This window comes from Zingiber officinale, chromosome 3A (assembly GCF_018446385.1).
Source record: "Zingiber officinale cultivar Zhangliang chromosome 3A, Zo_v1.1, whole genome shotgun sequence".
Classification (NCBI taxonomy): domain Eukaryota; kingdom Viridiplantae; phylum Streptophyta; class Magnoliopsida; order Zingiberales; family Zingiberaceae; genus Zingiber; species Zingiber officinale.
The window spans coordinates 60,855,534-60,880,754 of record NC_055990.1 but is presented as its reverse complement, the minus strand read 5'-3'; the positions used below and the strand labels follow the sequence as shown (position 1 = coordinate 60,880,754).

The 25,221-nt window shown below is 39.6% G+C and overlaps 1 protein-coding gene and 1 long non-coding RNA gene across 3 annotated transcripts; one reads left to right on the top strand and one right to left on the bottom strand.

The window, feature by feature from the left end:
- Positions 1 to 7,652: 7,652 nt before the first annotated feature.
- LOC122053778 (oligosaccharyltransferase complex subunit ostc-like) lies at positions 7,653 to 8,485 on the bottom strand. The gene has a single exon (XM_042615746.1). It carries the CDS (start codon positions 8,430 to 8,432, stop codon positions 7,881 to 7,883), a length of 552 nt encoding a protein of 183 aa, XP_042471680.1. The 5' UTR covers positions 8,433 to 8,485; the 3' UTR covers positions 7,653 to 7,880.
- Positions 8,486 to 19,333: 10,848 nt separating this feature from the next.
- Positions 19,334 to 20,679, top strand: LOC122053777. Of its 2 annotated transcripts, XR_006132353.1 has the most exons (4): positions 19,334 to 19,712; positions 19,818 to 19,921; positions 20,039 to 20,315; positions 20,665 to 20,679. It is a non-coding gene; the product is annotated as an uncharacterized LOC122053777 (long non-coding RNA). The 2 variants fall into 2 exon arrangements; XR_006132352.1 differs by lacking the exon at positions 20,665 to 20,679 and having other exon boundaries at positions 20,039 to 20,422.
- Positions 20,680 to 25,221: the final 4,542 nt, after the last annotated feature.

The window sequence follows — 25,221 nt, the reverse complement described above, 5'->3', positions numbered from 1 at the left end:
CCTAACGACCTCCTCTCCACCAGCAATTATAAAGTTTCCCATAGTCAAAAGTATCCCTCTCCTCATAAGACCATTTGCTTAACATTTTCAAATTTTTTCCAATGCCTTTTTGAAATTACCTTTCAAAAAACAATATCTAAGGTGTTTCAAAACCTAAGCAATTTGTTTTTTTCGAAATAGGAGTTTTCAAATATGGGAATAGCTTAGAAAATTTTGAAAGAGAAAAATAATTTGAAAACACTTTTACAAATATATGTATTTTGAAAGCATCTTTTCAAAATACTTTTTTCTAAAAAAAAACAAATAAATCTTCTAAATTAGTGTCAACATTTTAATTAAAAAAATATTTAAAATTTGGTCTTTTAATATGATCTCTCTTTAACTTAACACTTCCTTAAGATATCCTTATTAGTTATAAGGAAGACATACCTATGTGCCTTAAGGATTTAGGAAATTATTTGTTAACCTAAAAGTGTTATAAGCTTAGGTGTTGGTTAATCATCATTACTTTTAAATTGTATAAATTTTTAAAAATTATAGATAATTACACTCAAACTATCATGAAATTCATTAAACACCACTATTGTGAAAATAATTTTAGGAAAATAATCGTATAAGATTTTAAAAACCTTTTCAAAAATTAATTTTTAATTTATCTGTCCTCGCATCTAACTCTTTCTATATGTCTCAAAACATTCAATACACCATATATTTAAAAGTCATGTGAGATGGTTCTTTTAATTGTAGTTTTAATTATTTATCTAAGAAAGTATAAGCTTTGATTTGATTAAGTTTAAATTTGGATCAATTAAGTGGACATTTCGAAAACCAACTTCTAGGTTGTAGCAAGATTTAGAGACCTTAGTAGGATCAAGGATCACATTCTTAAATAAAGCCAATAAAAAAATTCCACACTAATTTAGTAAAAAGCTTGGTCTAATTAATTTAAGATATGATGAGTTAATTTTAACTAGTTCCACTTAGCTAGGTGCGTTAGGTAGAATATGTCTTATTAAGCCTAGACATGCACTTAGTTAAGTTTACCTAACATATATTCAACTCGCCATATCCTGGTACTATGTTGTCAAGCTCAAATTCTTTTTTTTTTTCTTTATATTTGTCCTATCTATCCATTTTACGATAAACACAAGAATAACATGTATGATATGACATACACATGATATATGATAATAAATTGTAAATATACATGACAAATATGTCGAGCAAGACAATCAAACAAATAATATTTAATGATTTTTAATAATGTATTAAATTTTTTATTTAATATATTTCATATTAATCCGTAATTGTGCCAACTCAGTTGGACACATTTTGATTTTTATTTAATTTGTTATTTTCTTGGGCATTATTTTATTCATTAGTTCAATAATGAAAAAACACTTATTATAATTACGTTTTAGAATTTTAGTTTCTATTTGTAATCCAAGTCTACATTTTAAATGTGTGTAAAATTATTTATAAATTTTCTAACTTATTAATTTTATTTGTAGTCTTCTAATTTTTCAAAACTTATATTTTTCTGATTTTTTTTTAAACTTTAAAGACTTTTCTTTTAAATTTTTAAAATTATTGATTAATTTTTTTAAAGCTGATTTTTATGATGTTAAAATTTAAATTCAAAATTTTAAAATATGAATTAGTCTTAAAATTTGAAAACTTTTCTTCATTATTTTTATAATTTAAATTCGTATTTTTAAATTTCAAATTCATATTTATACCTTTTTTGTAATTTTGAAAACTTATAATTTTTAAATTCTTTTTCTTAAAATTTGAATTTGTTAACTCAAGATTATCTTGATTAATTAAATTGTTAATTAAAAAATTAATTATAGTTAAATTATTCAATTGATTATTACTCTGATTAATTTGATCTTGATTTACTAGATGTTGATGAATCTGATGAAGGCGTAGATAATTATTCATTGTGGCAATGAATAATTATCTACGCCTTCATCAGATTGATAATTATTCAGATCAATTCGATCCAGGTTTTAATTGAACTGATTAAGGTTTTGATTGATTTGCTAAAGACTTATCGATCTGATTGTTGTGATACAATAGTAAGTACACAACCATCATCACAGAATAAAAGTATCAATCCTACTGGAACTAAAAAAGTAAATACTGATCGAGTTAATGAAACAGATTATTTAGAAAACCGTAAGTTATATAAGTTGAGAGAAAATCAAGAGTCCAGCAAGAGGTCAAGAGGAAACAAGACCCAAGATTTCGATTTCACCATACCATAATGATCATTAACCTCCTACGTATTCTTTACTTTTCTATATGTATATTTCTTCACGACCTATCCAAAGATACAGATATAAACTTTTGAAATTATACTCGCGTGCCTAGCCAAATGCAATGCTACATTCGAGACGACATGCAAGTATGATCACTTTCTCAAAGAGACCCCTGTCATGATAATCTCACAATCCCATAGTTTCCATTCGTTACTTTGTGACACAGAATTAGGATAAATCCATGGAGCTCAGTGATAGTCAATGGTAATCACTTTCTCAAAGAGACCCCTGTCATGATAATCTCACAATCCCATAGTTTCCATTCGTTACTTTGTGACACCGAATTAGGATAAATCCATGGAGCTCAGTGATAGTCAATGGTGTCCCTGTTAGAGCATCATCCCCTCATGATGTACTGACTACTTTCATGATCGACTCCCGATGTCTCAATGATTTATGGGTTAAAAATTTAAGTTCACTTTTCTATCCTTCTCCATATCCCATGAAATACAAAGGTGCAGATTAATGTCATAATCGTTTATGCATAATAAAATAAGACAATTGAATAAACATGTCATACAATAAAGAAATAAATAAATACTTAAATTGATTGTCAATAATTATATCAAACTACTCCTTAATTTTAGAATATGAAAAACTACTTGATAGAAATGGAGTTAATAGTAAAACCACATAAAAAAAACATATCTAACCAGTTCAAATCAAACGAAAAAAAAAACATATCTAACAACTCCGAACAAAGAGGAGAAAGGAGAAAATTTTAGTGAGATGGTTGCCAATATTCAGAACCAGTATTCGAAAGAAATTGCAAGCTCCAATCGGTGTCACTTCAGTTGATGACTTTAAGTGAGTGCCCAAGTAACAAGGAATTGTCATACAGTTAAGCTTTACTAATAAACCTAACATGCCTTGGTAATCACCTCTACTTACTAGGATACATGTCAAGCTCCTATTGAATGGTCCAAGAAACAAATTGATCCTTGCTTCTACTGTGATGCAAACAAAACCACACGTTTTATCATCTTCGCTATCCATGATTAATGAGTAATCTTACCCACAACATCAGCAGCTAGTCTTATTGTGATATTCTCTATGAAATCATCAAATCCGTAAAACTACCTATGACTATAGAATACTCTTCCTTATAAAATTACAGCTTCATTATGTAGCTATAGCAGTCTCATTATTATTATCGGATTCTCTTGTGCGTATATCTATATTCCTGTTTTAGTTGTTTTTAGGAGATTTTGATAAGTTTTCTTTCCTTACTAAGTTCATTTCAATTCTAATTAACTGAAACCAATGTGATTTTTTATTTTATTTTTTAATGAATGCATGACATGTTTTCTAGTGACTCATGAGTCATGACAATCAGATAACATATTGCTCTATTAAAAGTGCATACTATATAGTTTGCTTTTACATATAAATAAATAAATAAATATATATATATATATATATATATATATATATATATATATATATATATATATATATATATATATATATATATATATATATGTGGATTGACTCACCATATAATCATGATTGGTGAATTGAAGCATTTAATCTGTCAAAATGATGGATTGGCCTGGCCCGTCCCGTCCCGCTAAATGACCACCCCACCTCAGATCTGCTCGTTTGACAGCTCTACCTACAAGTAGGGTTACACAATCCGTTTTGAATAAGTTGAATACAAAGTTATTTCCAATTCCCACATGGTATCACAATATTCTTGTTTGTATACAAGTCCATATGGTATCTTTCAGTTCTGTACAATACCATATCATCCATACAATGGCCACAGAAAGTCACTTCATCCTCTAAAGCATCTACCATCACCTCTCATCAAAATTCCACTGGCTACAACCGTTGTTGAATGTCAGCTGACAGTCAAATCATTTCACACAAAATCAATGGGAACCATTATCTCTAATGGTCCCAATCAGTTATGATGTTTACACATGACAAAGTCCCAATTAGTGATGATGTTCACATATGAGAAAGGAAAGGGTAATTAGTTATTTGAAGTAGAAACCCCCGCCCCTCCTAAGGCAAACTACTTAAGGTTCAAAAGATGAAAAATCAAAGGCCTAGGATAAAATATCCCAAAATGTTCCTCGTAATTTATCTGCTTATATATTATTATGGGACCGTCAATACTGAACTAAGTTTATCATCTTTTATTCCAAAAGATAAAAATTAAAAATTAATATGGTTATATCATGATTAATTAATTTCATCGAGAGTGAGATAAGAGAATTTTCTTCTCTATGGAGTGGCGAAAGAAATTTGGGAAGGAGACATTTAAATAAGGAGAATAACTTGAGTTGTTCGACATAGAAAGTATTATACATGATTTGCTGCAAGGAGATTTGTCAGTGACTTAATATTTTCAACACACACATGTTGCTATGTGTAGATGAATTGCCTTAACAAGGTCTAAATATAGGCAAATTATTGAAAACAAAAGAATGCACATAATTCTGTTCGGGCTCAACAAAAACAATTTCAAGGCAAATTTTAGGGGATGAAGCAACAACTCAACCTTCAAGAAGCTTTTTCAAAGGTTCAAAGAGAAGATAACAAGCCAAAGGATATGTTGGTGACTCCAACCGTCACACCTCAAGTGGAAAATTCAACCCTACCTGCGCGTGAGCCTCAAAATCAAGGCACTGATAATTGCCAAAATAAAATAAAATAATGATACGCCTATAACGTTTACATTACCACTAGTCTGGTCACACCAAGGGAAATTTGTTAGAAGATTCATGGGAAATTAACAGATTGGAAGACCATAAGGCCACATAACCAAGTCAATAATGCAATCAAAGAAGAAAATTCAGTCTGATGAGTCCAACCCTCTTAACAAAGAATAATTGGAGATACTCTTACAATTGGGACTGGATCTTTAGCGCAAAAAGGTAATTCTATAAGTGCCTTAAGCATTAGAAAAGAGTTTCAGACCACATTACTACAGATATAGAAACTCTAAAAAATTTCAACCCATGTAGAAAACACATAACAATTAGTATAACACAGAGATCACTTTCCAAAGTGATTAGGGCTGAATCAGTAAAAACTTCAAAAGAACTAACACTCAACTATCTTTTAGTGTCTCAATTATCCTACAATTTACCATCAGTTAGAAGGCTCACACGAGATTACATTTATGTCACTCAATTTTCTTCAAATTCCTGTGAATTTCATGTCTTGAATTCAAGGGAAGATGATTGGCGATGCTAAGAATACCTGAGGCTCTATCTCGGAAGACAAATGATTCTCCTAAAAAGGAAGGTCATAATATTACTGGATCTCATTAGTTTACAACATTTATAGATGATCACACTAATCTGGATTTTCATAATGAAAGAAATGTGAGAGGTAGGTTTGATATGTTAAAAATTTAGTATCATGGTTCAAACTCAATTCCAAACCTATATACAAATTTTGAAAATGGACAATGCTACGGAATATTTTTCATCCATTCTGAGTGATTACCTAACAAGTCAAGGGATTATTTATCTAAACTCTTGTGTTGACACACCTCAACAAAATGGTATAGTCAAAAAAAAAATAATAATTAAGGGATCTCCTAGAAGTAATCTGATCTCTCACCTTAGCTACACATGTACCAAAATAGTATTGAGGAGAAGTCACACTCACTGCAACTTAACTCATAAATAGAATGTCTTCTCAAGGACTAAAATTTTAAACCTTATGTTAGATGCACAATAGGGCATTATCACTAAGGCTAATCAAGCTATTACATTTGCCAACAAGCCTTCAGAACATCTTCACTAAGACCCTACCAAGGAAGAACTTTGAAGATTTAAACTCCAAGACAGGCCTAATCAACATCTATAGCCTAGCTTAAGAGAAAGCATAGAGTATTCTTGCTTTCTTATATAGTTGCAACTGTAAATTAGTTAATTAACCTCCTAAAGACAAAAAAAGGATGTGGGCAACTATTACCCAATACTCTTGATATATATATATATACTATTTTTACAAAATTTGATAAGTTGTCTTTCTTTTAATTTTCTAGATGTAGTATTATCTATATGTAGAGTTGTAAAGTGGTTGAATAAAAATTTATGTCAAATTTTCATAATTACTTATTAAATTTTCTTTAATACAAAATCTACATAGATCTATCCTGAGATATGTTGTTGGTCACAAGAGTTTTCTCTCAATATATAAATCTTACTTTTAAGGTACAGCTAGTAGTAAGGAGATGATAGAAAAGGAATTCAATATGAGGGTCATCTATGCTGCGATTGAAGAACACCAAGTATACAACAACAAATAAGTCTTATCCCACTAGGTGGGGTCAACTAACATCAAGTATACACTAAGAATTAAAAAGGTAAAAACTATTAAGAGTATAAATGTATAAAATTTTCCTAACAAATAAAGCATTTGATACAAGTGATTCTACATTCAAATTTAACATGCTATGAGGGAAAGGGGACCTGTGTTCAAAATCGAACATGTATTGGTAAATTTTCACATCAAGTTTTGGGTCAATTAAATCCTCTCGCATGATCAACCACACTTAAAGAGTGAGCACTAAGAATATAAATGTTCAAATTGGTTCCTTTTCTAACAATTCAAACTCTTGGGTTGCGGGTTCTGCCAATCAAAGGTAACATAAACAAAAGGAAATAAATCAACTTCCAAGTAAGACAATGATAAAAAAGAATAATCAGAAACATTTGCAATAAACCAATTCTGTTTTTGGTTAATGTGTTTTCATTAGAATTTTAGGGAGCGAATTATCAATAGCTACAAAAAGTGACTGCAATACCAATACAGCAAAACTTCACAGCATGGGTTGGGTACTCAAGCAACTATGAAGAATAAATCAATGTATTCAACTATTCAAGTAATTGAAGAATCACGTCGATATCATCAATTCACCATGATTAGAAAGAAAAAGACCTTAGGTTCTGGAACAAAGAACAAGTTTGTGATCCCAATCCACTCGCATCAATCATATAGGAATAAACTGGATGAAAAAGTTTATCCAAAATTAAGCATGTAATCTAACAGAATGGAAATCATATTAGCTAGCTACCACAAAAATAACAATCCATTTTAAATCATAAAATAACAAAATTAATGTTCAACAAATAATAACAGCTTTACAAATAGATTGTGTCAGAATCAAAACTGAAGGCCAGGTGCAAGAAATGTCACCAAGGTATTTGATGAAAAAGATGTCTATTTTAAGTTCTTCAACTATCTCTGAAAGAGGCATTGAAGAATTAATTTGCAGTAGTCATACAAATAAATCACTAAGAAAAGACTTAATTCAAGAACAATATAAAAAGTATTATAAATCATTAAGGAGGCGCTTACTAATTACTGCTAGAACCATAAAAATATATATATTAATTTGTGAAGCATTCTAGGGAAAACAACTTCAATCAACAGAGTTAATATTTTAACTTAAGACAACCAAAAATTAAAAATTAACACCGCGCAGTACCATCCATAACTGAAATACATTAACAGAGCACTTATTTATCGCAGATCTAACAAGGATGATAAAAACTCCGATAACCTAATACCTTCTCAACTAGAGCCAAATCACGATAGGTAGCCGGGAATCTTGATGCGGATGAAGAGCATGCTCATGATGTAGGAAATGATCGTGGCAGAGATCCCGAACGAAGCGAAGGAGATGCGTACACTGCGTGGACGGTTGCGGTCGAGGGCAAGGTCCAGCAGGATCAGACCGATGCCGCCGAGCACGAACATGAACCCAGAAGAGAGACCCTCAATAATGTACTGACCATTGACACGGCCGGGAAGGAAGACGACAGGGCGGACAGTACCGTAGCGATCCTGAGTGCTGCCGATGCCTGGGGGCTCGACGATGACGTCGTAGACAAGACCAGAAACGACGGCAAAGTAAGTGAGCAACACGAGGGAAAATACAGTCATCGGGGAAGGGAGCGCAAGAGAGGAGGGGAGCTTCAGACGCGTACGGGGCGGGCGTAGGAAGCTGTAGGGGAGAAGCCTGAGGAGGTGGAGAAACGGATCCATCGAGGCCTGATCCGAAGGCAGCGATGCGGCAGTGGTGACTAGGGAGGCTGCGCCACCGCCAGCGGCGGCCGAGTGCTCCGATTTGGGTGGCATGCCCGCTCTTTATGCCTTCGCCGGTCCTTGAGAAATGTGCTCTCTATTCTCGATTTAGGGTTTGATAGTTCTAATATACCTGGCTGTTGACCGGTTTAAGTTAGACGAGCCGGGTCAGTTGCTGAAATACGGTAATTAAATTTCTTTCGGCAATTTACTGAACCAAGTAAATAAATTCTGAAATATCTAATTCGTGACTTTTAAAAATTTTAAATTATGTTTTTTCTATATATATATATATATATATATATATAAATATAAAAGAATTCGGAACTACTTTTAGCTAGGGTCGGCCTCCGTCAACACCGATTTTTCTATAGCCGTCGAAAAAAATTATCTAATTTTGATTTTAAATTTCAAGTGAAATTTTTAGTCGGATCATCACCTAAGATTATCCCCACAATAAAAACTTATCCTTACCACTTCACTCTAAGAACTTATCTCAACTTACCGTTGGTCAAACCTCTAGTTCTTGAGAGCTCTTTGAACTTCTTCTATTCAACATCCGATCACTTAACTCTCTATAACTTCTTTTGACTTGATGTTCGATCATCACTAATCCATCAAGTCCATCTTGCTAGATGTTTAATCCATTGACTCATTTAGAATTTGTTATCTACTGTCCTTGATTTGCTAAGACTTCCTTGCATAATATCACTAGAACTTTCACTTGCATAGTATGTTGGTGCATGTGAAGCCGACAAGAGAGGAATAAATTGCCTGTAAATAAAGATAAAACTCTTTCTTGATATATAGATTTGATTAGTTATGCACAATTAATTGAACAAAATAAAAATGCATGAAATTAACAACTTTAAAGAGAATAGTAAGAAGGCTAAATTTACTTAGTTACAATTTAGGTAGTTATTAATCTAAGGCGTTAAAAATGTTCCATTGAAAATATTCTTTATTGAAGGTGAAATAGCCTCTTATAGATGTTGACAACTCAAGAAAGATGCTAAAAAGTGATTACAAAAGTTGTAGTTCAGTTGTTGTTGAATTCTTAAATCCATGGAGCTTTTTATAGTCCCCTGAAAAATATTACCATTACTTGGAGGCGCCTCCAAAGAGCTCCAGGCGCCTCCAAGAGGATAGAGTTTTATCCTCTTCGTAACGATAGCCTAACAACAATTGGAGGCGCCTCAATGGCTTGAGAGCATCTCCCAAAATGGTGCAAGGGTGCCTTCAAAGGCTTGAGGGCGCCTTTGCTGCCCAACCTAGGCAGGGCTCCTGGACCCAATCCAGACACCTGGACAAGCCGCACTTCTAGTTCTTCTTCTTTCGCTTAGGTAATTTTAGTCATCTAGAATTGGACTTACCAGAACTCATCTTTCGGCCTTCTTCTCAACTAGTCTTCCCCTCCGGTTTTTCGTCCCTCGGAAACATTGCACGCTTCATTCTCGTCCGTCAGCGTACTCTTTGTTGGTTGCTACTCGGAATATCGTATCGGTTCCTCTATACAAAAATTTTGTACAAGTCCTGAACCTTTCCTAACAACCTATTGTGTTTTTTAGAAATTAAATTTAGAATCGCAAACAGAACTTAACATTATTGATTCCAAATTCAACTTATTTGTTCTTAGAGGTTTAGACTTGAATCGCAAACGATGCTTAACATTATTGATCCAAATCCACCCATGTTACAAATTCGATTAAATATTTATTTCAGAGATGGACTTCTAGGTTAAACATGGCGAGGCACTAGACCTTCTTGGGTATAGAATCATCCACCACTTCCTAAATAAAGTCTTTCCACTACAAGAAAATGTTCATTCAACAACACTCAAACGACAACGGTTTTATGCTAAACTGTTGTCTTTTTACCTTTTAACAACGGTTTTAATAAAAACTGTTGTCTTTTAGTAGTTTTTTTTTCTTACGACAACGGTTTTTAAAAACCGTTGTCTATTTATATTTTTTTGGGTCTACGACAACAGTTTTTAAATGCTATGATAACAGTTTTTGAAAATTGTTGTCTATGTGCGTTTTTTTTAGGATTATGACAACGATTTTTGAAAACCGTTGTCTATTAAGTGTTGTTGAATACCCTTATTTTTTTCCTTCGCCGTTTTTTCCCTTCGTCATTTTTTACCGCCGCGTTTTTTCTTTCCCTCTCCTCGAAATTTTTTGCCGCCCCATTCCCCCCTTTACCTTCTCGATCCCTAAGGATTTTCGTCCAACCTATGATCTCTTCACCTACTTCATGTTTTTTTTCCTCCTTCCTCTCCAAGCCCTAAACCTGTTGCCCCTTCTCCTTTTTTTTTTGCTCGTGCTCGTCGTCCCCCTCATCATCGAGATGGACCGAGAGCAGCAGATCAACGATCTGGAGATGCAGTAGTCCGCCCTCCTCGGTGTACCCCCGGCGACCCTGCCTTCCTAAAAGGGCACGCCTGAGACAGAAGCGATCCAACCCCATGCTTCGTTTGGCTTTAAGGTAGTCGGATTTTGTTTGATGAGCCACAAATACTTCAGTTTTCTTTCATGTTGATTTGAATCATGTTTTGGATTTCATGGAGGGTGATCCCATTTGGTTGTTTTCAGTGACTCCTTCTGACGAACGTAGATTTAGGGTAAAAGATAGATGAATTTTGATGCTATCCTCCGATTGCCTAAACAATTGATCTTGATTGCTGATCTGTTAATAATTAGCATTTGGGCGTCCTGTATTGTGCGGCAGTGAGTATACTGTTAGATGAATTCTTTGCTCATCAAGAATAGAAGTGTTATTCTTAACAGATATGCAATCTGCTAGTTTATCTTGCCCTTTTTGTGATTAACTTGCTCTTTTGTACCATCATTCTTCTTCCATTACAGTTTTTATGACTTAAAAAACTGTCTTTGTTTTCAGATAGTGATGGATGCTGGATCTTTTTTTCGGTCCATCTCGATGATGAGGGGGACGACGAGCACGTAAACAAAATAGACCTGTATCCTTTTCTTCGCTCGATTCTTTCATTTTGATGCTTCACGTAAGTTTGAGCTAACGCTTGAGTCAATATAGGTTAAGAACAGGTGGGCCGGCAAGACTATTGTGGATCTCTTTGCGGAGGAGTTCAAAGGCGCCCTTATGACTATTATGTATTTTACAAAAAAATGTTTTTTTTTGTCTTCTTGTTCTTATACATGCGGTGGCTTTCTGATGATGACAAGAAGAATGAGTTTCCTTCTCTTTTTTGACTATTAGTTAGGGTTCGTGACTAAATTTTGTGAAGCCCTATCAGTGTTGTTGATGAGGAAGCGTTTGTTCTTCTATTGCTATAAATTATGATTTTTCATGGTGAGGTGTGAACCTTGCTTACTTTGGATAGGTAAATGCTGTGAAGTGTGGAAGGATCCAAGTGGAGGATAAGGGTCAACACGTTATATATTGTGCAGTCGTCTCAAAAGATTAGCCACTTTCTTCATAGGTATTGTTCCTGTCTGGAAGCTGAGAAGACGAACCTGCCGGTGTGACGTGTCTGGAATGTGGACCGCATCCTCATGACCCGGGGGTGAGCTGTCCGCTGCGTTGACCAGATCGTCAGAAGTCCTCCTCCGGTCAACTGTACCTGTATCCGCCTCCTCCGGTCAAATGTACCAGTATCCAGCGACCGAGTCGCACCGGCATCCTGGCCCAGGGGGGCGCCCTCGGATGGATCAGTGAGCTGACGGAGTCGTCGCGATCCCGAATAGTAGATAAATGTCCACCAAACGCGTAGCTGGCTCCAGTAGCTCGAAGCCGGACGCGATATAGATACACAGGACGGAGCACGGTCCAACTACATGATAACAATCCGAATAACGAAACACCACACGGCTCGATGGCCGGAAACACTGCACTGGACCAGATCTGTGCCGCACGCGGCAAGGACAACGGCTGTACCGCCGTCGGAATCGGCGTTCGAGAAACCGGAGGTGCTGGCCGCCAAAGACGGCTGCGGCAGTGGCTACAGCATGAGATGCCGATAACGGCAGCCTCTGGAGGAGGCACATGGCCGGCGGGAGGCGCTGACCGCCACCGGAAGTCGCGGCCGGCGGAGACATTCGCTGCCGGCAGTATGGGAGAGGCGTCGAGACTCGCTGGACGCGGCGGCGGGAGGCGCTGGAAGCCTCTAAAGGGAGCCTTGGCGTCTGCCTGAGGCGGCTTCGCCCGCTGGACTCGAAGTCGGCGACGCCTGCTAACTACGGTGTCCGCCGGAAGTGGCTGTAGCGTGTGGAGATGGCGACAGGAGGCCCGCCGGCGGCGGAGGCGACGTCACATGGAGGTTGGGCGTGAGATGGGAAGCAGCGGCCGAAGATCTCGACAGGCGAGGGAAGCTGAAAGCCGGCAACGCGAGGAGGAGAAGAGGCTAGGCGGTGGCGGCCGGCGATGGCCCCGGCGAACAGTACCCGATGGGGAGGAAGAAGACCTCCCTTCCTCTCTGCTGGCGGCGGCCTCTTTTTTCTCTCCCCCCTCTCTCCCGCCGCCCCCCCCTCCTCCCCTCAAACCCGAGCCTCCTTTTTTCTCTCAAAGCCCTAGCTTCCCCCTAAAAGACCTAAATGCCCCTCTACTTTCTCCTATCTCCTTTTCTGCCCCTTACACAACCGGATCACAAGCCTCCCCTTCAAGTCTAGTCGAAGGAGGCGTGAGTCCGACTGACTGGACAGTCTATTGCAAAGAATTGAACCACTCTCGATGTCAAAGCCAAAACGCTGAACCAATAATATAATGTCCCTCGAGCGGTCGCGATAATAATGGTGTCGCAGGAGATGGTCGCGATACCGAGCAAACTAAGTCGGAAACTGGACCAATGCCAATTGCGCAGCCGCGAAAATACCGACCGGACGATCGAAGTGCTGTCGATCGGATGGATAGATGCTGGGCGGACGATGCCGCTCGTGCGACCGTGGTGACGTCGATCGGTCAAATAGATGCTGGGCCGCGAGGACTGCTCGACCCCGAACGGTCGTAATGCTGCCGATCGGATGTATAGATGCCGCGCGTGCGACCGTGGTGACGTCGATCGGTCAAATAGATGCTGGGCGGACGATGCCGCTCGTGCGACCGTGGTGACGTCGATCGGTCAAATAGATGCTGGGCGGACGATGCCGCTCGTGTGACCGTGGTGACGTCGATCGGTCAAATAGATGCTGGGCCGCGAGGACTGCTCGTGCGACCGTGGTGACGTCGATCGGTCAAATAGATGCTGGGCCACGAGGACTGCTCGACCCCGAACTGGGGATATAGACATATGATATGCTGGTCAGCTGAACTGATCCGAAACCGGTGATGATCGCTTGAATATAATCCTCCCGGTCGATCGGCTCGGGGGGTCTTCGCCATCGAGCCCCTGGCTCGTATATAAACCTCCCTACCGGGATTCTCGAGCTCGGCTCGATATAAACCTCTGAACGGCTCGGGGCCTTGATAACTCGACCCAACAGGGAGAGAATATATGCGGGTCCGTGCAAAGGTCTTGACCGGAGGTTTATAGTCGCGGCCCGACTACATCCCGACTCTTGGTCGGTCCGCCTGAGGTTTATAGTCGCTGCCCGATCGGACTCTTTGTGCCGCCCGGAGGTTTATAGTCGCTGCCCGATCGCCCCGACTCTTGGCCGCCGCCGGTTCGACTGCGTCCCGACTCTTGGTCGGTCGCCCGGAGGTTTATAGTCGCCGGTCTTGGTCGGTCGCCCGGGAGGTTTATAGTCGCCGCCGACTCGATTTTTCGTGAGACTATATTTATACTACCGGGCCTTCACATCGAGGCGGATACTATATACCGGCTCGGGCCTTCACATCGAGTCATATACCCTACCGAACCCGGCCTTCACATCGAGCCAGCCCGTCGATACCATATACGAGCCTCGGGCCTTCACATCGGCACTCGGGCTCGGATACCATATACCCGAACGAACGTTTCACATCGACTCGGATATATACCCTACCGATCGGCCGTTTCACATCGAGCGCCTCGGGCCTTCATACCATATCGTTCACATCGAGCGGGCTCGATACCGGGCCACCGCCTTTCACATCGAGCAGCTCGGATTACATATACCAGGCTGGGATATCCCGGTTTCAGCGCCGGAGGCGGGCTCGAAAGCGCCGGATACTATACCCGCAGGCTCGGGCCTTCACATCGAGGCCCTCGATACCTTCACATCGGGCTCTTCCATCCTTCAGAGCGCTCTCGAATATCATATACCCTACAACGGCTGGCCGAGCGGCTCGGACCATATACCCGAGCTGGTTCGGATACTATACAGATCACATCTACCCGAGCGGCTCGGAACGGGCTGAGCAGGCTCGGTTCACACCATCGAGGCTCGAATACCGTCACATAATATACATATACCTACCAATCGGCCGACCCACGCCTCGGTCAGGCCGAATATCCGAGGTCTTCACATCGAGCGCCGGGCTCGGATATACCGTACCGTCTCGGCGTAACTCGGGATGGCATCTTCACGTGCATCAGCGCCCTTCATGACAGGCGCCATCTGTCGAAGCCGAGACGAACTCCCGGACGGTTCGAATGTGGACCGCATCCTCATGACCCGGTTGAGTTGTTGTCTCGCGCTGACCGATCGTCAAGTCCTCCTCCGGCCAATCAGACTGATCCGTGGGTTCCCCTACCGGCCTTGCTCGAGGCGAATCCCACAAATGTATGAGTATCCAGATAATAACAGAATAGTAGTAAAATAAATAGATATCGAGTACGAGAACGTACCCTGGCCCAGGGGGGCGCCCTCGGATGGATCAGTGAGCTGACGGAGTCGTCGCGATCCCGAATAGTAGATAAATGTCCACCAAACGCGTAGCTGGCTCCAGTAGCTCGAAGCCGGACGCGATATAGATACACAGGACGGAGCACGGTCCAACTACATGATAACAATCCGAATAACGAAACACCACACGACTCGATGGCCGGAAACACTGCACTGGACCAGATCTGTGCCGCACGCGGCAAGGACAACGGCTGTACCGCCGTCGGAATCGGCGGTCGAGAAACCGGAGGTGCTGGCCGCCAAAGACGGCTGCGGCGGTGGCTACAGCATGAGATGCCGATAACGGCAGCCTCTGGAGGAGGCACATGGCCGGCGGGAGGCGCTGACCGCCACCGGAAGTCGCGGCCGGCGGAGACATTCGCTGCCGGCAGTATGGGAGAGGCGTCGAGACTCGCTGGACGCGGCGGCGGGAGGCGCTGGAAGCCTCTAAAGGGAGCCTTGGCGTCTGCCTGAGGCAGCTTCGCCCGCTGGACTCGAAGTCGGCGACGCCTGCTAACTACGGTGTCCGCCGGAAGTGGCTGTAGCGTGTGGAGATGGCGACAGGAGGCCCGCCGGCGGCGGAGGCGACGTCACATGGAGGTTGGGCGTGAGATGGGAAGCAGCGGCCGAAGATCTCGACAGGCGAGGGAAGCTGAAAGCCGACAACGCGAGGAGGAGAAGAGGCTAGGCGGTGGCGGCCGGCGATGGCCCCGGCGAACCCGAGCCTCCTTTTTTCTCAAAGCCCTAGCTTCCCCCTAAAAGACCTAAATGCCCCTCTACTTTCTCCTATCTCCTTTTCTGCCCCTTACACAACCGGATCAGGTATGCTTGTTTGGTATTGTTCTGGTTGCATTATGCTCTTTCTTTAAAAAGAGGAAGATTTTGTTACTTCTTTGTACTGTCTGTTTTCTTCATTTATATTGATCTAGAGCTAAGCTGACATCTACTTTGTCAGAATCATAACTTGCGCGTTCTTGCTGACAACTCGTACTCCCCCCCAAGCATTTTAAGCGGGAGGGCAAAGAGACAGGTCGTTGCTTTTCGGAACAGTGCCACTCTCACCTCTGTAGTGTATTTTGTAGTATCTTGGGTTTTTTAGGATCGTTTCATTATGCTTCTATAATTTATAAATATGTTATAGCGAGTTGTGAATTTTATAGAACCTCGAAGGCTACGGTAAAAATCGTGCCCCCCTCCTCCTGCTATTGGTTGCTGCATCAATAGGAAGCTATGGATTCAGTGAGGGCGCAATCAACCTGAAGTAGCGTCCTGTGTTGGTTGCTGCATCAATAGGAAGCTATGGAGCATATCTAGCAGATGGTTCTGAGTACAGGTGCATCTTGTTAATGCTGCTCGGGACTACAGTATGATATGGAGGTCTTCATTAGATGATCATGTGATTGTTCTGTTTGTAGTGGAAACTATGGCCAAGAAATTACTGTGGAAATCGTCAAAGATTTTCACAGGAGAAGGCTTGAGGTTCTTTCTGAAGCTGGAGCTGATATAATTGCTTTTGAAACAATTCCAAATAAACTTGAAGCTCAAGTATCTTTTGATGTATTTGTAGAGCTAAGCAATGGTTCCTGCTCTTCCTTCGTTGCACATTTAGGTACTTGGGGTACTCAATACCAAAGAGTAAAATGGCACAAATAGTTGAGGCTTTGGATAAGATTTAGCTAAAACAGAAATTCAGAACAGAGTTTGTTACAAGAATCTACTGCAAATATTAAGAAGCTTGATTTTAGTGGAACCCTAGACTTGAGATTCTTATTTTGCTCAAGATGTTCCTTTTAGTGGATCCTAATTATGACTTCTTTTACAGGCATATGTTGAACTTCTTTTGGAGTGTGACACAAAAATTCCAGCTTGGTTTTCTTTCACTTCGAAGGATGGGATCAATGTTGTTAGTGGAGATTCTATGGCTGAATGTGTTTCTCTGGTTGATTCATGCAACAAAGTCGTTGCTATTGGAATCAACTGCACTGCACCTAGATTCATCCACAATTTAATTCTCTCTATTAAGAAGGTAATACCTATTGTACAGTCATTCTTTTTCTCTTTTTGTTTGGAATGAAGCTTAATGCTCAATTCAGAAGGAATCCATCATTGATACAAAATTTGACAACTTATTGATCTTAGTTAGTATTTCAGTCTTGTGACTTCATATTCTGTATTCCTTGTGACTTCATATTCTTGTGACTTCATATTTTAGTATTTATTTCTTGATTGACCATAAGTTATGATGTAGGTTATTGAGGATATGTCTATACAAGTCAATGTACCTGCTCTAGCAATGGAAGAGGTAAAAATATCTTTTGGAGTTGTCTTTTAGTTTATGGTAAAAATAGTTTCGAGTCACTGAAATACAATGGTTTTGCAGGTTGCTCCATTGGCCGTCTCAGATGCGGCTATGCTTGCCCCTGAGGAGATTTTTCATGGAAAAGGAAACATCAAAGAAGAGGCAGAGTTAACAAAAGAAGAGAGGAAAAGGAGACGGGCCAACCAGAAAAGAAGATTTCGAAGATTGAAAGGTATCCTTTATTCGCTTATATTTATGGTTCTGCTTATTTTCATGCTTGTCTACAATCTGTGCATAATGGTCAAAAAAATTAGTGGCGAACTTGTGACAGACATGATCCACCACTTAGAATTACATAGTTCTTGTGCTGATTTGTATAATATCTTTATTTAGGTGTCCTCAAGAGTATTGGGAAGAATGCCGACAAGCTAAAAAAATGAAGAGACTTTAACAAATTAAGGAGCACTAGGAGCTGCAATCCCTCCTCTTCACCAACATCTAAGTAGAAAATCTTGTGTTATATTGTTCTACCTTTGTTTTAAAAATGTTATCATTTTGTTGGTTGCTTATGAAATTTCTTCAGAATGTTATAAATATTATTTTTGAATGTTAGAAAAGTGTATATTAAATTTTATTTTGAAATTTAGTATTTTGAATGATTTATAATATTGGAAAATTGTGTATTAATTTTTTTTTTTCTAAAAAGACAACGGTTTTTCACCGTTGTCGTAGATAGTTTAAAACTGTTGTTGAAGACCTTGTTAGGTGAAAAACTGTTGTCTTTGAAGGAAAAGACAACAGTTTTTCACCGTTGTAAAAAATGTTGTCTTTGCCTTCAAAGACAACGGTTAAAAACTGTTGTCTTTTGCCACCCCTTTTAACAACACGGCCTTTAACAACAGTTCAAAATGGGCTACGACAATGGTGAAAAACCGTTGTTGTTTGACTTTTTTCTTGTAATGTTCAACGAAATTCAATATTTAATCTCCTTATAGTAACTCTAGGTTTAACCAACAAGAACAATCGAATCGCAAGATCGAAAAACAAAAGAAACACAAATCGAATCACAAATCCGAAACCTAGAATCATTAGCCTCTTGTGTTTGGTATTTCAAGATCTAAACAAAAAGGATGAACTAGTTATGATGCGGAAACTAATAACTAGTTATACCTTTTGTAGCTTATAGACCTCACGATCTTCTATCGTATTCCTCTTCTTATCTCGGATGTCGTATGGGTGACGATCTACCGAGACGAGAATCCACCCAAGCCTCCTTCTTCTCCAAGCAAGTTTCGACCAACAACAATCTCCTTGAGATGAAGAACTTCGGCCACCAACCAAGCTCCAAGGGATGCTAAGAAACAATGCCTCCTACCTCTCCTTCTTCCTCTAATAAGATCCGGCCACCACCAAGCTCCTTGAGATGAGATGCCGTTGGCCACCAAGGAAGAAGAATAGGAGAAGATGAAGAAGGATGAGGGTCGGCCACCACCAAGGAAGAGAAGAGAGGTATAATAGATGTCTTGTTGTGAGGTGAGACACCTCTACCCTCTCTTTTATATTCCTTGGTCTTGGCAAATAAGGAAAATTTTTATAATTAAAACTTCCTTTGTAAGATCTCAGGAAATTTAAATACATAGGGTTATTTCAGAAATAGCCTTATAGAATTTTTTTGGAATTTTTAGAAATTTTCTGGGAATTTTTCGGAGCTCGTACGGAGGGTTTTGAGGGGATCAATTTTGGGTTCGGATAAAGCCTATTTGGGAGACCTATTTAAGAGAGGAAATGTTTAATTATATAAATTCCCTTTTCTTATTTCTTTTCTCCCCAAACGCCGATCCCAACTCGACCTTTACCCTCTCTGCCGACGTGAATTTCCGATCTCCTTCCCCGATCTCCCCTCTCTTCTTCCCGATCGCCTCCGCTCGTCACCGATCACAGCCGCCTGTGCCGGTTGTCCAACCGTCGGCCGAGACCCCTTCGGATCTAGCCGAAGCCCTTTCTCTCTCTCTCTCTCCCTTCTCTCTGTTCTCTTTTGCGGACAGTCGACGCCGACGCCGACAGGATTAGGGCTCCAGCTCCGGCGATCGTTGGTGTCACTTGAGGAGGAAGCTGCTGGATTGAGCGCAGATCCGGCCGACGCCTTTCATCTCCGGGCTGCAGACATGCGCGTCTTCTTGCGCCGATCACTGAGGCCATTGAATCGAGCGAGATCCACTCGGTCGCCAATGTGGAAGAGCAATTAGGGCTTCAAGGGTAAGCCATCGAACCTTATTCCTTCTATTTCTTTGATTTGTGCCCTAGTTCGAGTCTTCTTCTCCGGTTCTTGCTCGCCTTCTTGCTGATGGTTGGCGATCTCAGGTTAGGTCATGGATTTCTTCCTTGTTCTTGTTGATTGAAGGTTAGAGAAGTCCCTGGTGTGCAGAATCTAATCGAGCAACACCTTTTGGAGACGATCGATTGAGGTAAGATTAAGGTGTTGTTTGATCTGTGATTTCCATTGTTTGATCTCTTCACTTGATCCGATCCAATGAGATGAGGTGGAGTTTTGTTCTGATTAGTGAGTTGTGTTTGGGCTGTAGGGCAAAGACTAGAGGGGTTGATGCTTGATCAGTAGTCTTACTGCTTGATTCCTTCTTGATTCAAATTGTGGAGTGGAATCAAGCACCTTGCTGTTCTGTTTATGGTGTACCTTGTTCCATAGCTACTCATCTCACGTTCGGCAGCAACCTATCCAGTGAGGTGAATCCAGTGAGGATTTGTGAAGGTAATTTTGGTGTCCTGCAGCATTTCTAGTTTTGGCAGCAACCTCATTTAGCAGATTGCTTGGTTTCAGCAATCTACAGCAGCTTGATCAAGGTAAGGTGTATAGGTTTTGTTCTTTGTTTTAGATATGATTTGATTTCATGAACAGATGTAGATTGGAATTAGGGTTATACTTAGTTGTTTATGTGTAGAATTATTTAGTTTAGAATTAGTTTAATAGAATGATTAGGGTTAAGGTAATTAACCCTAGTCAACCGTTGGATTTCTAATCTAATGGGAGATTAGGGATTAGATAACTAATTCTAATTGACCGTTAGATTTAATTAGATAGGATAAGGTTGTGGTGATTAGGGTTTTGCCCTAAGTTAGTTCTAGGGGTTTTATTTAGCTATTCATTTGATTTAGCTAAATAAAATATATATGTATTGTTTGTTTGACGCAGGACTCTGATTCGAGACGGGCGTCTCGACTTCGGACTTTGGATAGCTTGATTGTACCTTCTATTTGAGGCGGGTACCCTTTGACTTATCCTTTTGATATTGTCTTATGATATGTGTAGCTTATATATAATTACTAGTGTTTGGTAGATTTAGCATTTCCCTGGTGTTAGTTTAGTTGATACCTGATACATGTTGCTACTGTTGTCTGCTATACGTTAGTCTAGTATATATATGACTAGTGGTATTGGTAGCTTTAGCACCTCCCTGGTTTAGTTATTTGATACTTGTTGCTACTGTTATCTGCTATACTTTCGTCTGGTATACCTTTACTGCTTACCATGTGTACGTATGTTTATAGAGATGGATATTTATAGTGCTTATCTACCCATGATTAGTTGCTGTAGATACTTGTTATATGTTGTTGGATTCATGTTGCTTATGTCTTTGTTATATATGCGTTTACCTTTTCGGCACCTACGCATATGGAGGAGGATATGTTCAGGTATGACATACTGTAGCCGCACGCACCATATCGCATGATTGCATGCTGGGCGATTGACGACTCCATTGTTGTTGAGCTCGTCGGCCGGCTACATGGACCTCTACACACGTGACCACTGCATGGGTAGTGGCACAGCACTTAGGGTGTGTATGGTAGGTTGCTCTGTAGTGCTCCGCTGGTCCACTCATGGGTAGTGTGACTGCAGCGTGGTAGCAGGCAGGGGTCCCTCCCCGTCATTGTGTACCGGGAGATGAGAGCATTGCGCTCCCTCACTATGTCTGAGGTAGGAGGATAGGTGTACTCCGACAGCATCCCGTCCACTCGGTCACTCATCAGGGGTAGTGATGGCAGAGTGCACGGTGTCACAGCCCTACCCACTCGGTCTCACCATTGTGTGTGAGATGGCTGACTGGTTGACAGGGGTGACCATGTCATATTGCATCATATGCACGGATTGCATTTGTTATGATTGATGCATTTTGGTGATTGCATATGATTGACATGCATACAGGATACATGCTTTTGCTCTGACTATTTTATCTCTGTATGTTGACAGTCAGTTGCCCAAGCCTCGCAGGTGAGTACAGTTTATTTCAGTTATGCATTTTCTTATTGTTCTTGCTATAGACTGTACTTTATGCCTATTGCTGGTTATTACAGTTTATCTCAGCTATGCATATCTGTTATACTGTTAGGAGACTGTACCGTAGGTTGTACCGTTAGGAGACTGTATTGTAGGCTCTATGGTTTAGTGCACTGTACCATAGGATGTTGCTAGTAGTTATATGTTGCTGTACATATCTATTGGATTACCTGCTGAGTTCATTGAACTCACCCCGTTTTTATTACCATTTCAGGTTGAGGCCGTCGGGGAGATTCCAGTCGCTAGCCCCATTATCGCGAGGATTTTCTTTGTCGGATTATATTTTGCTTTTGCACCTTATATACTTGTATTGTGGGTTTGTATTGTGGACTTTACATTGAACATTCGGGTTTGCTACTTTTGTTTTCCGCTGCGGTTGTATTTTCATTACTTCGTGGATTTGTTTTCTTCGTTGTAGTGGAGTAGGCTGTTTACATATATCTTCGGGGTTCTATATCGTCTTTCCTTATTAAACTACGTGGATTGATCATATATTATATCTGTGTGGAATGTTGATATAAACTGCGTGGTTTGTTTCTTAATTGTATTGTATTATTCCGGCCGTGTGTGGCCGAGGTATAGAGATATATGTATACTGAGTTTCATATTGTCCGCCGTACAGGGGAGATGCTGCCGAAATTTCTTCGGACAGGGACTACCTGGGGCGTGACATCCTTATATTCCTTGCCAATGTCTAAGAAGGAAAATTTAATTAAAAATTTCCTTATAAACCTTTAATGTGGTCAGCCTCTACAAGTCCTCCAAATAAGGAAAGTTTTAAATACAAAATTAAAACTTCCTAATTTTTTTCCTGAAATTTTTAAAATAAAAATTCTCTTTTAAAAATTCCCTTCATGGTTGGTTATAAAAGGAAACTTTTATAAATTAAAATCTCTCTTTTAAAACATGTGGATGATTACAAAAAGGAAAGTTTTCTCAAAATTAAAATCTTCCTTTTCAATCTACAAATAAGGAAAGATATCAAATCTTTCTTTTAATCTTTTGTAGAAAGCTATAAAAGGAAAGATTTATAATTTTTAAAACTCTCTTTTAAAACCATGAGGATGGTTACAAAAAAAGAAAGTTTTATTAAAAATTAAAATATTCCTTTTAACTACAAATAAAGAAAGATATCAAACCTTTCTCTTAATCCTTTGTAGAAAGCTATAAAAGGAAATATTTAAATTTTAAACTCTCTTTTAAAACCATGGCTTCCACATAAGAAAAAATTTTAAAAATTAAAATCTCTTTTAATTTAATTGTGGTCGGCCACCTAAGCTTGGGTTCCAAGCTAGGGCCGGCCACCACTTGACCCATCTAACCTTGGTTTGGCTGGCCCTAGCTTCGGCTCCAAGCTTGGTTTGGCCGACCACCTTAAGGTAGGTAAGAAGTTGGGTTTAGGCGGGTATAAGACTTTATAAATAAGAGGCTACGACAGGGACCGAGAGAAGGAATTAGTTTTGATCTCCCGATGAACTTGAGCTTCCTGTGTTCGCCCCGAACACCCAACTCGAGTTCATCAATAATAACTCATACCACTAAAGAGTTATTATTGAACTACCGCACCAATCCCATATTACTATATGGGCTCTTTCTTATCATGAGTGTGCTAATCTCCCTGTGTTTAAGATATCGAATGTCCACTAATTAAATGAGTTACTGATAACTCACTTAATTAATATCTAACTCCAAGAGTAGTACCACTCAACCTTATTATCATGTCGGACTAAGTCCACCTGCAGGGTTTACATGACAATCCTTATGAGCTCCTCTTGGGGACATCATCAACCTAAATTCCTAGGACACAGTTTCCTTCTATAATCAACAACACACACTATAAATAATATCATTTCCCAACTTATTGTGCCTCTTGATTTAACGAGCTAAATCTCACCCATTGATTAGTCAAAGAAATAAATACTAAATATATGTGCTTGTTATTATATCAGGATTAAGAGCATACACTTCAACAATAACAAAGGTCTTATTCTTTTATACGGTCTACCTTAAATGGTCCTGCTCAATACACTCATAGTGTACTAGTGTAATTTTATAGTCTAAATAAACTAATACCAAATTATACTACAACCACTCCAATGGTTTGTCCATTCCATCTTGGTTGTGAGCTACTATTTATAATTTATAAGGATCTGATAACATGATCTTCTATGTGTGACACCACATACTATGTTATCTACAATATAAATTAATTGAACAACTACACTTAGCATATAAATGTGGACATTTAACCAATGTAATTCTTTATTACAAAAAGCTAGACTTTTAGTATACACTCTAACAATCTCCCACTTATACTAAAAGACTATGCTGCCCTAAAAGCTGCCATACATCTGATTCTCATCCCCTCAACATGCCCATCAAAAGCTCTTGCCTTAAGGGCCTTAGTGAAAGGATCTTCCAGGTTATCATCTTTTGTAATCTAGGCGACAACAACTTCTTCTCGTTTATATGATGTCTCGTATTTGATGGTACTTGTGCTCTATGTGTTTACTTGTCTTATGGGCTCGTGGTTCTTCAAGTTTGCTACTGCACCAAATAATTTTGGGCAAATTAGGAATCACATCTAAGTCTATCATGAAGTTATTGAGCCATTCAGCTTCTATGGTTGCCATATACTCAGCTTCCATAGTGGAGTTTGAAAAAGCACCAATGCTTAACACTCCTCCATAGTTATGACTTCACTTCCTAAAGTAAACACAAAACCCCCGAGGTTTACTTACTATTGTCTCTATAAGATTGGAAATCTGAATCCGTGTAACACACAGAGAACAAATCATCTGCCTTGTAAGCTAGCATATAATCTCTAGTCCCTCTCAGGTACTTTAATATATGTTTTACGGCAGTCTAGTATCCTGGTCCTGGATTACTTTGATATCTGCTAACCATGCCCACGGCAAAACAGATATCTGATCTCGTACACAGCATTGCATACATTAGGCTTCCAACAGTCGAAGCATAAGGAACTACCTTCATGTCCTCTATCTCCTTTGATGTCTTCAGAGACATATCTTTAGATAAAGCTATTCCATGCCTGAAAGGTAGAAAACCTTTCTTGGAGTCTTGCATGCTAAAATGAGCTAGGATTGTATTGATATATGAAGCTTAAGATAAACACAACATTATTTTCTTGCGATCCCTTATTACTTTGATCTCGAGAATATGTGCAGATTCTCCCAAGTCCTTCATATCGAATTGCTTGGACAACCATACCCTTACTTCCAACAACACTTTGATATTGTTTCCAACTAACAAAATGTCATCTACGTATAGTATAAGAAATACCACCACGTTTCCATCACACTTCTTGTATACACAAGACTCATCTAGACACTGAATAAATCCATATGACTAGATTACTTCATTAAACTGGATGTTCCAAGACCTTGAAGCTTG